Below are 15,192 nucleotides of genomic sequence, written 5' to 3'. Positions count from 1 at the left end.
TGCGGCTTCAGCAAAATCCCGACAGCAAAGAGCATCCTGCAAACATTGTAACCGAGCCAAATGCCAGAGTCCTGGTTAGGCTGAAGGGAGTAGCCTAGTGCTTTCTGCTGCAGCTCCCCCTTTCCTCTTCCAGCCCTTCATTTTTAACTCCAGTAGAACCTCCAAGATACGAACACCAGAGTTACAGACTGGCCAGTCAACCAGACACCACGTGAAACTGGAAGTAACCAATCAGGCAGCAGCAGAGACCAAAAAAAGAAAAGCAAATACTGTACTATGGCTGTATTGCATCTCAAAGGTAGGCACATCTGGGCTGCCTGTCTCCCCCCCCTTCACCCTCACGCAGGGGGCAGCCCTGGGAGGGGCTCAGCTGCTGCGGAAACCCGGCCTGGCGGGTCAGCTGCTGGATGTGGAGCCTGAACTCTGCTTTGTTCAGCGTTATGAACATTCCAGAGTTACGGACAACCCCCAATCCCACGGTGGCCATAGCTCTGAGGTTCTACCGTACATTTCAGTCCCTTGGCGGCCAAGCAGGAGCTGATTAAGCAGCAGTAACTTGTCCCTGGGCTCAGACCACATTCCCTCCTTGCCAGCCTAGAGAACCTCAATCCGTACCAAGACAGCGCTGGATGAAGCATTAGCTTCAACGAGTTCGCCTCTAGGTTTCCCCAGCAGGAGCAGGATAATTTAGGTCTACATAGGAGCATGCTAAAAATGGAAGTGGAGCAGCAGGCTGGACTAGCTGCCCACATATGTATCAATGGTCCCGACTCAATTGTACTCAGGGCAGCTATCCTATCCCGCCACTGTGGGCACACTGCTATTTTTAGCATGCTAGCTTGATCAGAGCTAGTGCAGGTATGGCTCCAGAAGTCAGATAGTCCAGCTCCACCTGGTGACAACCTGAAAGTGACCATCCTTGTCAGTTTCACCGCTAGCCTGAGGGGATCTGTATGACAGCAGTAAAACTATTTACTCATGTTAACTCAAACACGAATTAAGTCAGGAGGTCCTTCCTGGCTTTATAATCTATAAACATGAATCAATCTGCTACTGGGTAAGGCCCAGGATTGGCTCTTGAGTTACCCTCCAGCCCTATAATTCTAGTCGAATGGCAGCAACCTACTGCAGGAGAGAATGAAATCACACACACTCACTTGGCACACATTTTTCTTCCTGTTTAATGTGACTTTGGACCAGGTGCCGCTCCCTGACAGCAAAAGTGGGGAGGCAGGCTGAGCACTGTCCTGTCTGTGGTGTGTTGTGTTTTTTTTTTTTTAAATCCCCCTGTAAAACATTTATACAAACTTTGGACATGTTTAAAACTCTGACGCAGAGAGACAGAGTTCCCTGGTTGGTCTTTCTATTGCCTCAGCTTACAGGGAACTGACCACTAGGGACTTCAAATGCCAGGTGAGCTAGTTGACAGTCTGACATTCCCCGCAGCACCAACCCCGTGCGGGGCAAGCTCTCCTTTTTCCTCCCACAATGTCCAAATTCATCAAGAAAGTACCAATGTAATCTATAAAAAAAAACCTCTTCCTGGTGTGATTAATTGTTATGCAAGTGAAAAACAACAACAAAAAGTAGGAATTTCTAGTAGAAAACCTGGTCACTTTAAAAAGAAAACCATCCACCATCTGTAAGAAAACTTTTGTGCTAGAGAACCAGGATTTCAGTAGCGCCCTCCTAGCACGCTGCTGCTGTGGGTGCTCAGCCTGAGCCTTAAGAAAAGGAGTACTTGTGGCACCTTAGAGACTAATCAATTTATTTGAGCATAAGCTTTTGTGAGCTACAGCTCACTTCATCGGATGCATACTGTGGAAAGTGTAGAAGATTTTATTATATACACACAAAAAGCATGAAAAAATACCTCCTCCCACCCCACTCTCCTGCTGGTAATAGCTTATCTAAAGTGATCACTCGCCTTACAATGTGTATGATAATCAAGTTGGGCCATTTCCAGCACAAATCCAGGTTTTCTCACCCCCGCCCCCCCTCAGACGTTCTTGTTAAACCCTGGATTTGTGCTGGAAATGGCCCACCTTGATTATCATACACAATGTAAGGAGAGTGGTCACTTTGGATAAGCAACTACCAGCAGGAGAGTGAGTCTGTGTGTGTGGGGGTGGGGGGGTGAGAAAACCTGGATTTGTGCTGGAAATGGCCCAACTTGATTATCATGCACATTGTAAGGAGAGTGATCACTTTAGATAAGCTATTACCAGCAGGAGAGTGGGGTGGGAGGAGGTATTTTTTCATGCTTTTTGTGTGTATATAATAAGATCTTCTATACTTTCCACAGTATGCATCCGATGAAGTGAGCTGTAGCTCACGAAAGCTTATGCTCAAATAAATTGGTTAGTCTCTAAGGTGCCACAAGTACTCCTTTTCTTTTTGCGAATACAGACTAACACAGCTGTTACTCTGAAGCCTGAGCCTTGTCAATTTAGTGTCACAGACTGGCCGGGAGAGGAATTTTTCCAGGCATGAAAGGACTAAAAAAACTACAGCCTGAAAGTGTGCTGTTTTTTAGTGGGGTTTTTTTGGTATTTTGTAATTAAGTCTTGGCTCCTGCAGGGCTAATACTGTCTGAAAGGGACAGGTGCATTCTGGCTTCCTTGGGCAGCCTCAGAGCTGTTTGCTGGATTCTAATCAGTTACACCTGCATCACTGAGCACGGACAGACTGAGGGCGGTTCCTGCAGAAGCGTTAGTGCTGATGCAGGTGAGGGAAAGGGCCCAGGTTGACTCGGAGCCTAGAGCAAAAGTTAGGTCGTCTGACTTGTGAATGGAGCACAGCTGAGCTGAGAAGGTGCTTGCCTGGGCCTCAGATAAGCTAGAGCTTGGCCAGGCATTCTAAGTAAACAGCTTATGCTATGGCTGAGTGAGCCAGGCTCACTTCTGCCCTGGGCTGCCTCCATGGACTTAATTTGACTTCCTCCTTTCCAGCTGCATGGGCCGGGGGGGGCTGCAGGGTGGGGCAGAACTCTGTGCTAGTTAGTAGGGGTTACATTACACTAGTGCTGGGGGCTAAGATCAGAGCCCTCTGGGTGCTGTTCTAGTCACCTTACCAAGAAAGCCGGGACAGTGGTTATTAAAGTTCCCTGCAAATGCCACCTCCACTAGGTGCAGTTCCTTCTCCTGCTCTAATTTAACAGCTGCCCTTCTTCAGCTGATTCTTTCATTTGACACACAACCAGAGCAGCCAATATAGCAGGAGAAAAGTCTGAAGAGATGCTACTGTAATTAGCCTAGACAGCTCTGCTTATCAAACTGAGTGACGGGGCCACCGCTGGCTCAAAGGCGTGGCGTTTAACAATCACACTTTCCGATCTTAACCCCCCCCCCCACCAATAAAACAAGGGACACAGTGAAACTGACTAAACACGCAGTGCTGTCAAATTCACAAACTAAACTTTGAGAAAAATAAATGCTCATGATCTTGGTGTTACTTGGAATAAGTTAAAACTTTTCAGACATCAGTACCCAAGCTGGCAGGGTCTCTTTAAATAGACACTCAGGACAAGGCTACTCACTCTAAGGGACACTAATGATCAACTTGTTACTATTGTGGAAAAAGAACTTCTTCAGGGTCAATTTGTCTCCTAACCCAGTTATCTCAGCTCTTCTGGGTTTCAGGGTTATTCAACTTTCCACGCCCTGATCACTAGCACTGCAGTAAACTAGGATTTGGCCAGCACAAATAATCACTATAGCTCTGATGGTGGAGTTTATTCACCTACTGGTTTCAGGAAGCAGCTACAAGCTCAGGGTGTACTTAGAGCACATATTGCTTACTACAATAAGTCGTCCCAGTGCAGGCGCTGGATGTGAGAAGGGTGCTGGGAGAAGCGGGGGCCCTGAGATGGTAATGGACACACAGTCACGCTATGGGTACATTCTCAGACAACATGCTCAAGCAGAGCATGATGCTGCTGGCTCCTGGAAAGGAGAAAACATCTGGAAAGGAGGAGCAAACATTCAACAGCTGTTTAGACTTGGGTTCTGTGAAACTGACCCTTCTCTGCTCTAAGGGAAAAAAACTGGGAAGGCCAGCATAGAGCAGAGCACCCAACTCAAACGCTCACATCCTTGATAAAACAAAATCTTCCACCTTCCATTTTACAGAAAGGGTTATGGGTCTTCTGGGCAACACCACATTGGATGAACCAGAGCTGCAGAAGCAGGTTAGGACAAAGTATTGAAAAGTTTCCAAACCTCTGATAAAAACTGCAGTAGAAAATGACATGTATCAAATATACATTCTCCTCCATTAGCGTATTACCCTTAGGAAAGTCCTGTTTTTTTAAAAAATGGAATGGCAGAAATGTCCTTGCTGAGAAGGTAAATGCTGGTTTTGCAAGACCTAGTTCAGCTTGGTTGTAGATTTTTTTTTTTTGGTCCCCACCCACCCCCAAAATATATTTTTGCTTAAAGGGGCCTTTTAGGTTAATGAAATAGCAGGACAACACAGATCAGCAAACCCATTTCACTGGTGACTGAGCCCATGTTTGGACTCCAGTCACCCCGGGGCATTCAATCGTCGGCCTGCAAATGCACTCCCCTCTTCAGAGATGCATTTTAAATGTTAGCCCCCAACATGACCCTCTGGACAAAGAAGCCACTGTTTCTATTAAACTTAATAATATTGCTTACGAATAAACCCATTGCAGAGCACCTTCTAGCAGAGGATCTCAAAGCACATCACGGGTAATTGGTTAAGCCTCAGAATTCCTCTATGAGGTCAGTATTATTAGCCTTGCATTAGATGGGGAAACTGAGGCACAGAGTGAGGCAATCATACGATGTGTCAGCGTCAGGAAGAGAACCCAGGAGTCCTCACTCCCCTGCTCTGAATACTAGCCAACGTTACCTTCTATCCCCGCTTCAAAAGGAAGGGGGCTGCTATTCAGTGTAACAATTCACTCGCTGTTGGAAAGATGCTACAAAAGGATTGAAGGTGGCTTCTAAGCAAGGCCACCGGGGCCCTGATTTCCCAGCGCGGAGCATCCCCAGCTCCAATGGACTGTACTTTTGAGCTGGGGGTGCTCAGCGCTGCTGAAAATCAGACCCAGGCTGACGGTTGTCACTGATTACCAAGCTACTTTTCATTCATAGCGTATCAGTAACGATACGTTCATGGAGAAGGCAACTTAGCAGCTCTGAGACGCTCCCCGATTCCATGTCAACCCATTGGGGCCCTGACTCGATGCACGCTCAGGGGAACGTGTGTGCGCGCTTGTCTTTTGTATAGGGCTGAGCACCCAAGGAATCCACAGGGCCGTATGGGGAGGGTGGTCCCCATGGCAGGGGCATCCCCTCTCTATACAAACCCAATTTCCCCACCGCAGGGCTGGAGCATAAAGCCGGAGGGGCTTAGCACTGAAGGCTCCTTGGTCACAGTGTCGCTAGTGAGTGGCAGGGAGCCTAGTTCCCTGAGAGGAGGGAGGAGTGAGAGTAATGGGACTGGCACCGCCGCAGCTCCTGCTGCAGCTGATCCTTCAGCGTCGAGATCTGCGAAGGAGAGGGTTAAAAAAAAAAGGGGGAATCCAGTCAGCGCTTTGGCTGCATGGGGGTCCCCCGAAGCCATGGCAGAGCCAGACGGTGCAGCAGGATTTCAGGGCTATTTCCCCGAATAGGCAAAGGAATCCAGGAGGATGGGAGCTGGAAGGGAGCGGTGGGAGGGCAGTGGCTGCGGGGGAACTTACTGCTCCAGTCTCAGCCTCTCCCAGCAGCGGGCACTGTAGGGACCCTGGCTGCTGGGGAGCTCCCGGCTAGTCAATTTCCAGCCGCTCACCTGCTCCTCCAGCCCCTTGACACGCTGCCTGTGTGCTCGCTCCCTGGCCTCCAGCGTGCGCTCTGCCTGCAGCTGGGAGCCGCGCAGCCGCTCGATCTCCAGCTGCAGCTCCTGCCGGTGGCGCGTGGCCGTCTCCACCAGGCTCTGGGACTGGGTCTGCTCCATCTCCGCTACCTGAGCCTGAACAAGGGAGAGGAGGGTCCATACATCCAGGCTTCCACAGGCAAGGGGCCACTCTGAGCTAGTGACCACACAGGCCCTCCTCTGAGGGTTGATTTATTCCAGCTTGGGATTTCTCCCCCTCCCCCTCCCGCATGCAAACAAAAGTCCCCTGCACCCCTTTTGTCTGTGCGTTACTGCTGAGGGCCACCGGCCCGCAATCCAGGCTCTGAGCCAGTCGGCTCTCTCGGGGCTGGGAGAGCCCAGGGTTCAACCATGATTACGCATGCCCACGCACAAGCATCGTTCCCCTTCCGGCCTGCTGAAGGTTTTAATGCAAGCTGGGGGACATATTTTGACCAAACAAATTTTCCTGGCAGAGAACAAAAATTCTCCAGGGGACAATGGCAGCCTTGATTCAATGCTCCAAGCAGGACAATAAAAGTAATGGTTTCAAAGCTGGTTAAGTATCCCTTCGGGGGGTGGGTGGGGGGGACGGCTCTTCTCTCTCTTGCAGAGACACACCCGCTCCCTTCTGGCTTCTGCTCTAGTCCAGGCCCAGACAACCCCCCTTGTGATCACATCACTCTGCCCTCATTAGCCACCACCGGCCTCGTTTCCCGCCCCCCCTCCCCACTCCCTACTGACACAGCCCACGCCGTCTCACAGCCAGCGCCGCAACAGCCCCCCCACGTGCGTCCTCCCTTGCTTGGAGACACCAGGGACTTTAAAAGGAAACAGAGGTGCCATCCTACCATGCCGCTGTGTCTGACGCAGGAAGGAGCCAGCCTCAGACCTCGGTTCATGTGGAAGGGCCACCATCCACCTTGGCGAGGAGTCACCCCCTCCCACACTCCCTCACAGGCTAGCGCCCTGTTTTCAGCTCCAAGTGCCTTGCCACGGCAGCAGCATCTGACCGGTTACCCGCGCTGGGTTTGTCTCTGGCTGCAGCCTGGGTTCTTCCAAGTATTGGCTGAAGTCCACTGCACAGTCCCTCGGCTTCTCTGCTGCCTTGGACGTGACCATTCGTCACCACACTAGGTCTGGTGGACCTCAGCACTGCACTGGCTTCAAATTTAACCCCACCTTCAAAGCTGGTTGCGTGGCTGCTGTGCGATAAGGCGGCTATTTTAAGGGCCCTAGGCCCCGCCCAGGGTTCAACCATGATTACGCATGCCCACGCACAAGCATCGTTCCCCTTCCAGCCTGCTGAAGGTTTTAATGCAAGCTGGGGGACATATTTTAACCAAACAAATTTTCCTGGCAGAGAACAAAAATTCTCCAGGGGACAATGGCAGCCTTGATTCAATGCTCCAAGCAGGACAATAAAACTAATGGTTTCAAAACTGACCCAGCGTCACTTCGTTTCGGGTTTTGGAAACCAAGACGGTGCCATTTTCTGTTGGGATTTTGGGGCCCTCCTGCCTCCCACCCTCCTTTTTTTGAAAAGATCTCCCCCGTCCCCCCAAGTGGAAAAAAGTTAGAAAACCGAGTTTGTGGGAAGGGAAAACCCTTAACTGGCTCCCAACTGGAAGACATTTGCTGACCAGTTTTGGTTGCAACACAGCTGAGTGGCGATGGAGTAAGTGCTGTAGTGTAGACGAGGCCCCAGGACTTTATGCGCTCACACAGGCCATCGACCGCAGGGGGCTCCCGCAGGCTCCGGTTCATAACCACCTGCTCCTGCACACCCGAGAACGTGGGACAAAACTCCCTTAGGGCTCAGCCGGACCAGAGCGGGAGCCCCAGAGCAGGCTCAGGAGCCGAAGTCCCCGGCATGTCACGCGGCACCCTGGCTGCTGGTTTCTCAGAAACACCCGCGGCAGCGTCTCGCCTCAGTCACTGCCTGTGTAACACACTCAGAGTGCGTGTTACAGTTCCCTGGATGTCCTCACGCCATGGAGGCTACGAAACCGTTAGAGCCCCCAGCTCAGGAGTCTGGGGGCTTTCGTACAAGCCGTAGCAGCTCATGAAGGGCCCCAGTTCAATCCCCAGTGAGTTGTTTGCACTCAACTGCAGCGTATTCAAACTGTGGCAGCTTCTACCCTATTCTCGGCTCTGCCACTGAAATGCTGTGTAACCTTGGGCGAGATACTTCTCTGCTCTGTGCCTCAGTTTCCCCACCCACCCCCTGTCCATACAGATGGTAACCTGGCAAGGTGGTCTCCTACTCCAGGCCTGTATGGGGCCTCCCATGATAGGATCCTGATGGCAGTTATGCCGGCTGTAATATGAGTAACAATAATGCGCAGCAAGCCCTGGCCTGCTTTAGACTGGCTCTCTGTTAAGAGTGGGAGCGTCGTACGGGAGGGGCTGGGTGAGAGGCTCCCGCACACAGGACTAGCTATAAGCACTGAGCCAGTGGCGTAACTCACCCAGGAACACGTTATCGTCCTTCTAACCATGCTTAGGTTCTCCTGCAGGGACCAGCAGCCCAACCAAAAGAGAGAAGTCAGTAAGCACACCTGTGAGCGCCAGGGTTCAAAGGTTATCTGAGCTAGGGGAGGGGGCCAGGTGAGCGAGGCTCCCCGCTCCGAGGAGAGCCAAGGATTCCAGGTGACAAGGGGATGGGGGAGTTGCACATGAGTCTGATCAATGAGCGTCTTTCAATCGACCACGATGAGCTTTGGATCAGGCCCTGGGCAGGGATACAGCTGCAGGGCCCCTGCCTGCCTCAGTCCTGGGGGCTTTACCGCTTCCTGTATCTGCTCAGCGCAGCCGTGTCCGGCGCCTCTGGTGGCAGCAGGGCATTCTGGGAGTCTGGACACATTCAGCGCCCCAGGCTGGTGCTGGGAGGAGGGTGCAGGTGTGGGTCTCAGCCCGTGTAGGGAGAGGCTGTGCCCCGGCTCGGGCAGCCGGAAGGGAGGGCGGCCTTGGGACGCGCCTCGCTAGAGCTTAAGGAATGGGGGGAGGGTAGCTGGGAGGCGCTAGGGAGGAGTTTGGCAGCAGGGGCAGGTCACTGGCTGTTCATCAGCACAGCTACGGGTGCTGCTCACCCCCTGCTCTTCCCCCTCCTCTGCTCTCCGCTATCCGTCTCCCTAGAGGAAGGATTAACCCTTCAATGCCAGGGCAAAGTCGAGGCTGGGTCCCCCCTAAACTTCTGACGAGTTGCACTTCCACAGCCCCTTGCCTCCACAGCCCAGCGTCGCACGCCCCAGGGCACCATCCCCATCCCTGCGTTCCTGCGGAGGCACAGAGCGGGCAAGCGCCAGGGCCCAGGTCACACGGCGTCCCAGTGGCCAAGCAGAGAGAGCGAGCCCGGATCTCCTGACCTACACTCCGGCCTGGGCTTTAACTCCCAAACCACCTTCCCCCTCGTGTTATACCCATGGGCAGAGATGACGTCCTGTCCACCCCGCTCGGCTCTGGGGCCCGTCCACTGGGCTGGAGCAGCTGGGAAACAGCCTGCAATGGGAGCTCGGGGTTTCCGCCGTTAGTCTGTTTGCAGGGAGAGGGCCAAGAAAACAGGCAGCACTAGCCCTTCCTAGCACACCTGCCTTGTAAATTAAACTGTATTTGACCCTTCTCAGACCCACGTCTTCACCCTCTGTGTCCCTTGCCCCCACTTCCACCCTGTCCTTTCATCCCTCACCTGTCCCCACCCACCATTCTGGCCCCTCCTTCCCCTCACCCCCAGTGGTTTTTTGTGCAGAACCATAAACATATGTCCTGCCTGAGGCCACAAAGACCCTGGTTAAGGTCAGGCAAGGGAGCCTATGAAGAGGCCCCGTCGACAGCGCCCTGACCCTGCAGCATAGTCTGGGCAGGGTGCGGCACACCCTGGATCTTGGCTACGTCCTAACAGCCATGGCAGCGCATGATTGAAGCTGCGAGCAGAACCGCGGGGTGTTTCCACCCCCGGGGGTCAGCAGGAACCAGGACTGTGCCTAGGGCTTTGGAAAGACGCCCCCCCCACCCTGTCTGCTCAGGACAAAGCACTCAGTGGGGAAGGTTTGATGGCTGACCTCGAGCAGCTGGATCTGCCGCTGAGCCTCCGCCAACTCCTCCTCCACCGTGTTGAGGGAGCGGTCCAGCCGGCCCTTCTCCGCCAACAGCCGCACCGAATCCTCGTGCGTCTTCAGCTTCTCGCGCTCCACCTGCAGGCCAAGCAAGCCCAGGGAGAGAGGGTGGGTCAGGCCACACTGGTTATGGCTACACTCCACATTACGCCCTGGCCCGTAGCAGCCGGGCTGGTGGACTTGGAGGTTCCAAGCCTGCACTTGAGCGTCCACACTGCATTGTAAACCTTCACTTCTGGGGAGGAATAAGGCCCCCACTCTTCACCAGAGCCCTTACACCAGAGCTCTCGGGAGGGGGAAACGACTCCTCCAACAGGATTGGGTCCCCAAGCTGTGCTCTCTGGAGGACTGCAGGCAGCAGCTGAGGATCATGGGAGTCTGGCTATGTTTCTCTCTGCCCTGAGTTTGCTGGCTCAGAGCACATTGCCAGGCACCGATTTATGGGGAAATATTTGAACGTGGATCACTGTTGGGTGGGTTTTCCCTATGGCAGACGGGTGGGGGGTCGCTCAGGAAGGGGCTGTCTGCTATGGCCAGTCTAATTCTATGGGTTGCCAGTTGAAATCGCAGGCACAGGAGCACAAATGCAATGACCGAAGCGCCACTGAACGGACAGAGGAGATTTCAGGCCGTTCCCGAGTGCGATGCCAGGGATAATATCCCTCACGCCCCAGCAGTCACAGCTGATTGGAAGCCAAGCTGAGCATTCACCCCCATTCGCTCTCAGTACAAATGCCAGCTCGGGATTCGAACCCAGTGCCAGACCCAGGATCCTGTGGAATTTTGCAACTCCTACTAGTCACCCCCATACTCTGTCCAAGATCAGGCAGCCCCCTGCCAGCAGGGAAGATGGCATGGAACTAGCGAATTCCCAAAACAATCTCCCCATGGCTAATCCTGGTGCCATTTCGTGGAGGGACATTGGATAAGAAGCCTACAAACAGGCTTGTACCATTCCGGCTGTGTGTGCCGGGGGGAGAGCACCGGGAGCCATGCATACGAGCAGAAAGAAAGAGGCACAAGCCCCATCCCCTGCTCCTGCCGCTCACCTTGTCCAGGGTCTTCTTCAGGGCCATCTTGTCCTTCTCCAGCCGCAGGGAGGAGCGCTCCGCCTCCCGCTTCTCACTCTCCAGCTGGGCCAGCGCCCGCTGCAGGCTGCCCAGCCGCTCCTGCAGCAGGTGCTTGTCCTCCTGCAGCTTCTGCAGGCTCCGCAGGGCCGTGCTCTCGCTCTCCTGGCACTGGCGCAGCAGCTGGGCAGCAGGGGAAGAGAGACGTGGCTGAGCACAACGTCGCAGGGCAGGGAGCCACTCCAGTGATAGGCACGTGGGATCGGCCCGGTAGCCGAGTGGTTAGAGATCAGCTCTTCCATGGGGGAGACCCGAGTTCAGTGCCTGTGCCCAGCACACGGCTGTCGGCACAGAGCAGCGCGAGAGACAGTGGGGGTTTAACAACCGAGGGGCTCAGCCCCCTGGGAATGCTGGATTGCGGGGCAGGAAGGGCCCAAACACCGAGGAAAGGCAGCTTCAGCTCCCAATGCCCTGGCTTGGACAGGCAGAGGTCACAGATCCACAGGGAGCCCTGTGTACAAATGCTCTCTGGGGGGAGCTACAAGTGACCCCACAGGGGATGCTCCAAGGAAAACCTCCCTCCAGCCCCCCATGACTATGTAACACTGGGGTCACCATCCCAGCACAGGACATGAGTGGCACAGGGTGCTCTGGGGAAACCGCTCTCCCTGCCCCACATACGCGTCCCGTTCTCTGTGTCGGTGGTACTCAAATAATGCTCTCACTGGGGTCACCATGGAAAGCCAGACATGACCCAGTGACCCACTGCAGCACTCCTACGTCTCTACGGAGTCAGCTCCCCTACTGCCTCCCTGCCCCGATACCAGCCCAGCTGATCAGCAGCAGGACGGTTCTCTGGCCAGCTCGGACTACATTCATGGGACAGTCACCCCCAATCCCGACCTGGTGCCGTGTCCTCACCTCCTGCTGCTGCCGGACCTGCCCTTCGAGCTCCTCCTTCTGCACCTCCAGCTCCTGCTGCTCGGTTTTCAGCACCTGGACCCGGTCGGCCAGCCCGCTGTTCTGCTTCTTGGCTTCTGAGACCGCCTGGCGGGCAGCGTCCAGCCGCTCCTGTGACAGGAGAGGAGACGGTGACACCCCAACGGCACAGAGGGGCCAGGCTGTGCAAAACAGATCCCGGCAAAGCTCCCCGCTTCACGAGCTTGGACTGATTAACCCAGCACTAGCAGGACGGAGCCACCTGCTCGCAGCAAAGACAATGGGGAGGGGAACCGGTCCCCATGTTGTATGGTGGGGTGGCTGGCACAGGGAGGATGGTGTGAGACTGAAGGAGGTGTCTACCGTCAGGCTCAGTGCCAGCAGTTTCCCCTACAGCTCCTGATGCCCCTGCAGCCCCTCCTGGCTCGGCCAGTCCTGGCCCATCCAAGTTAGATCTACCAATGCGCCCAATCCTGACCCGCTGGAAGCCTTGGGGAACTCCAGTCCTGGCCCGATTCCCCGCCCACCTTTGCCAGTGTCCCTCAATCCTGTTGGAAATCTCTGTCCGGACCCCCCACACACATACACTGCCTCTCTGCACCTTGCAGCCCCGGGCGAGTCCCACCTGCAGCACTCGGCGGTCATGCTCGCTGGCCGTCAGCGCCTTCTGCAGCTGGAGCACCTTCTCCTGGGTGGCACCGGCGTTGGCACTGCTCTCTGACAGAGACAGGGCCAGGCCCTGCACCTTGTCCTTCAGGGCGCTCTCACCTTCCTCGGCCTTGGCCAGGGTAAGGTGCAGTCGCTCCACAGACAGCTGCAGGGCGTTGGCCTTCATCTCGCTGTCGGTGACCTGCAGTGGGATCGGCACAGTCCGGCAATGAGCCAGGGCCCACGGCTGCATCTCCCGAGTTACTATCCGATGGTCGCAAAGGCTCTGCGGTCAAAGCCCTCCCCTTAGTGGCAGGGGCCGCACCGGGATGGCTGGAGCGGTGCCAGCCCTGCTGGCGTTACCCAAACCGGCTGCCGTTAGGGATCCTTCGAAGAGGAGCAGCCTGCAGAGCCGGCGAGTCCAGTGTGCTAGGCCACGCCCCCAGCCAGTAGGCCACACCCACTCAGGACAGCAATGGAATGGACTCCCGGGGAGATCGAATCCACACCCCAGCTCATGGGTAGGGAGCTGCTGCCTAGGGGCTGGACCATGGTGCTCACGCACCCACCGCACCAGGATGATGACCCCAAGGCTACATAATCACAGACCCACTAGCCACGTCACTCCCTGCCTCCCTGGGGCAGAATTGGCCCAGAGCGCTGCTCTATGACACGCAGGGGCACCCGTCAGCAGCGTGGGCCTTTGTGCCTCATCACAGCTCCTTCCCCTCAAACGCAGAGAGTGCCCGCAGGAGGAGAGGGCGCAGCCGGTGCCAAGAGGCTGCCACGGCCTCGGTCTGCCACGGGGCACAGGCCCAGCCCAGAAGCCACGGCGGCGCTACCTGTCTCTGCAGCGTGTCACCGCGGTCCTGCAGCACCTGGATCTCCACCTCGCGGTCACTCAGCACCAGCTTCACCCTCTGCAGCTCCCCCTCCAGCGAGCGCCGCAGCAGCTCCAGCTTGGTGCAGCGGCTCTCCGAGGCGTCCAGGACCTCCTTCAGGCGCCGCTTGTCGTTCTCCAGCTTGGCCTCGTTGGCTTTCATCTTGCTGATCTTCTCCTGGGGGACAGCGGGGAGAAGAGTCACCAGCCGCCTCCCCTCTCCCCAGGCTAAGGGCTCATCTGGCTCTGGGGCCTTACAGGGTAAGCTCAGGGCTCACGGAAGATGAATGGCATGGCCAGTCCTGAGCAGTCTCTGCCTCAACTTCCACACCCAGCCCTGCTGACGTCCGGCCGTAAAGATCTGCAGCCCCCTTGCTAGTCCAGCCCGAGGGTCCCTATACAGCAATACTGACGTGCCTCCATTCTCGCCTGCACCACCCCAGCGAGTCCAGTCCCAGCTCGGCTGATGTCACTCGGTGCCACCCTGCAGCATCCCCTGCTATACCAGCTTGGGCTCCCCCCCAGCTCACCTGATGCCCCTCAGTGCCACCCTGCAGCATCCCCTGCTATACCAGCCTGGGCTCCTGCCCCAGCCCAGCTGATGCCCCTCAATCCTACCCTGCAGCCCCCCGCTGCTATTCCAATCTTACATCCCCCTGCAACTCTGCTGAGGAGCCTCAATGCTCAACCCACGGTGTCCCGCCTCCCCCTTCCGGCACTTGGGCCCACTCCCCAGGTTTGCTGGTGCCCCTCAAGCCTGACCCGCAGCCCCCTCCGTTATCCCAGCCCTACACCCCTTCTCCCCCTGCAACTCTGCCCATGCACATCAGCCCTGAGCATTGCATAGCAAGAGCACGTCCGCTGCAGCGTGACAGGGGGGCCAATGTGAAACTGAACCGTGCGGCCGCTCACAAGGGTGCACGAAGCAGCCTGAGGGGCGAGTGGGAGAGCAGCACCCGGCCCTAAGTCTCCATCTGCAGAGACTGCACGGCCCCATTGTGAGCCCAGCTGGGCCCCATTCCACCTCCAGGCCCTGCATCCCGTCCTTCCCCCCTTCGCTCCCATTCCAGGCATGCAGGAGGCTGGTTACAATAAGGCAGGAATTCAATATAGCTCCAGCGCCACACAGGAAGCCATGGCTTGGCTCAGCTGCTGCTCAACGCTCAGCCAGAGAGACTGTGGGCTCCCACGTCCAGCCGTCACCCCGCATCCCGACGGACGGTGGGGAGCAGGGGCTGACACACAGCAGTGGGGCTGGCTTCCCCTGCTATCGGGGAGGGGATAGGAGACAGCATGTGCTACAAGCCAGGGCTGAGGGGGGGCTGGCAGCCACAGCCCTGGCAGGTCAGCTCTCAGCATTGCAGGTGCCAGCAGGAATCTGCGAAGAGTGGCCAGGGCTCAGCCCTGGCCTTTGTGAGCCAAAAGCCTGAAAAACGCAGCACCCCTAGAGCCAAAGGGCTATCAAGGGGGGGAGCCCTATGAACTAAGCTCTTTGCGGCAGGGATGCTATCATGTTGTCTGTGTTTGTACAGCACCTTGCACAAGGGGGTCCTGGTCCGGGACTGGGGCTCCTAGGTTCCACCACAATACAAATATTAAACAGTAATAGACAGCCCCAACCCTGGGAGAACCCTGTGCTCTGCTGCCCAGCCTACTCGCCAAGTGACAGTCCCAGTTGCAC

At 55.9% G+C, this 15,192-nt stretch overlaps 1 protein-coding gene across 12 annotated transcripts in view; it reads right to left on the bottom strand.

Moving 5' to 3' along the window:
• Positions 1 to 3,005: 3,005 nt before the first annotated feature.
• CROCC (ciliary rootlet coiled-coil, rootletin) overlaps positions 3,006 to 15,192 on the bottom strand; it is a 59,609-nt gene continuing 47,422 nt past the window's right edge. For 9 of the 12 annotated variants that reach the window (XM_074975199.1, XM_074975200.1, XM_074975202.1 and 6 more), the window contains 8 exons: positions 13,474 to 13,689; positions 12,609 to 12,833; positions 11,966 to 12,115; positions 11,027 to 11,227; positions 9,924 to 10,055; positions 8,334 to 8,375; positions 5,800 to 5,979; positions 3,006 to 5,516 (listed from right to left, as the gene is read on the bottom strand). In XM_074975199.1, coding sequence (XP_074831300.1) covers positions 5,430 to 5,516; positions 5,800 to 5,979; positions 8,334 to 8,375; positions 9,924 to 10,055; positions 11,027 to 11,227; positions 11,966 to 12,115; positions 12,609 to 12,833; positions 13,474 to 13,689 — 1,233 coding nt within the window. In that variant the 3' untranslated portion in view covers positions 3,006 to 5,429. Of the gene's footprint in view, positions 5,517 to 5,605; positions 5,980 to 8,333; positions 8,376 to 9,923; positions 10,056 to 11,026; positions 11,228 to 11,965; positions 12,116 to 12,608; positions 12,834 to 13,473; positions 13,690 to 15,192 lie in introns of those variants that run through there. The other 3 variants (XM_074975201.1, XM_074975211.1, XM_074975203.1) reach the window with 2 other exon arrangements.

Source organism: Natator depressus, chromosome 18, assembly GCF_965152275.1.
Source record: "Natator depressus isolate rNatDep1 chromosome 18, rNatDep2.hap1, whole genome shotgun sequence".
NCBI lineage: Eukaryota > Metazoa > Chordata > Testudines > Cheloniidae > Natator > Natator depressus.
The sequence above is the reverse complement of the archived record's forward strand: the minus strand, read 5'-3'. Positions and strand labels throughout refer to the sequence as shown.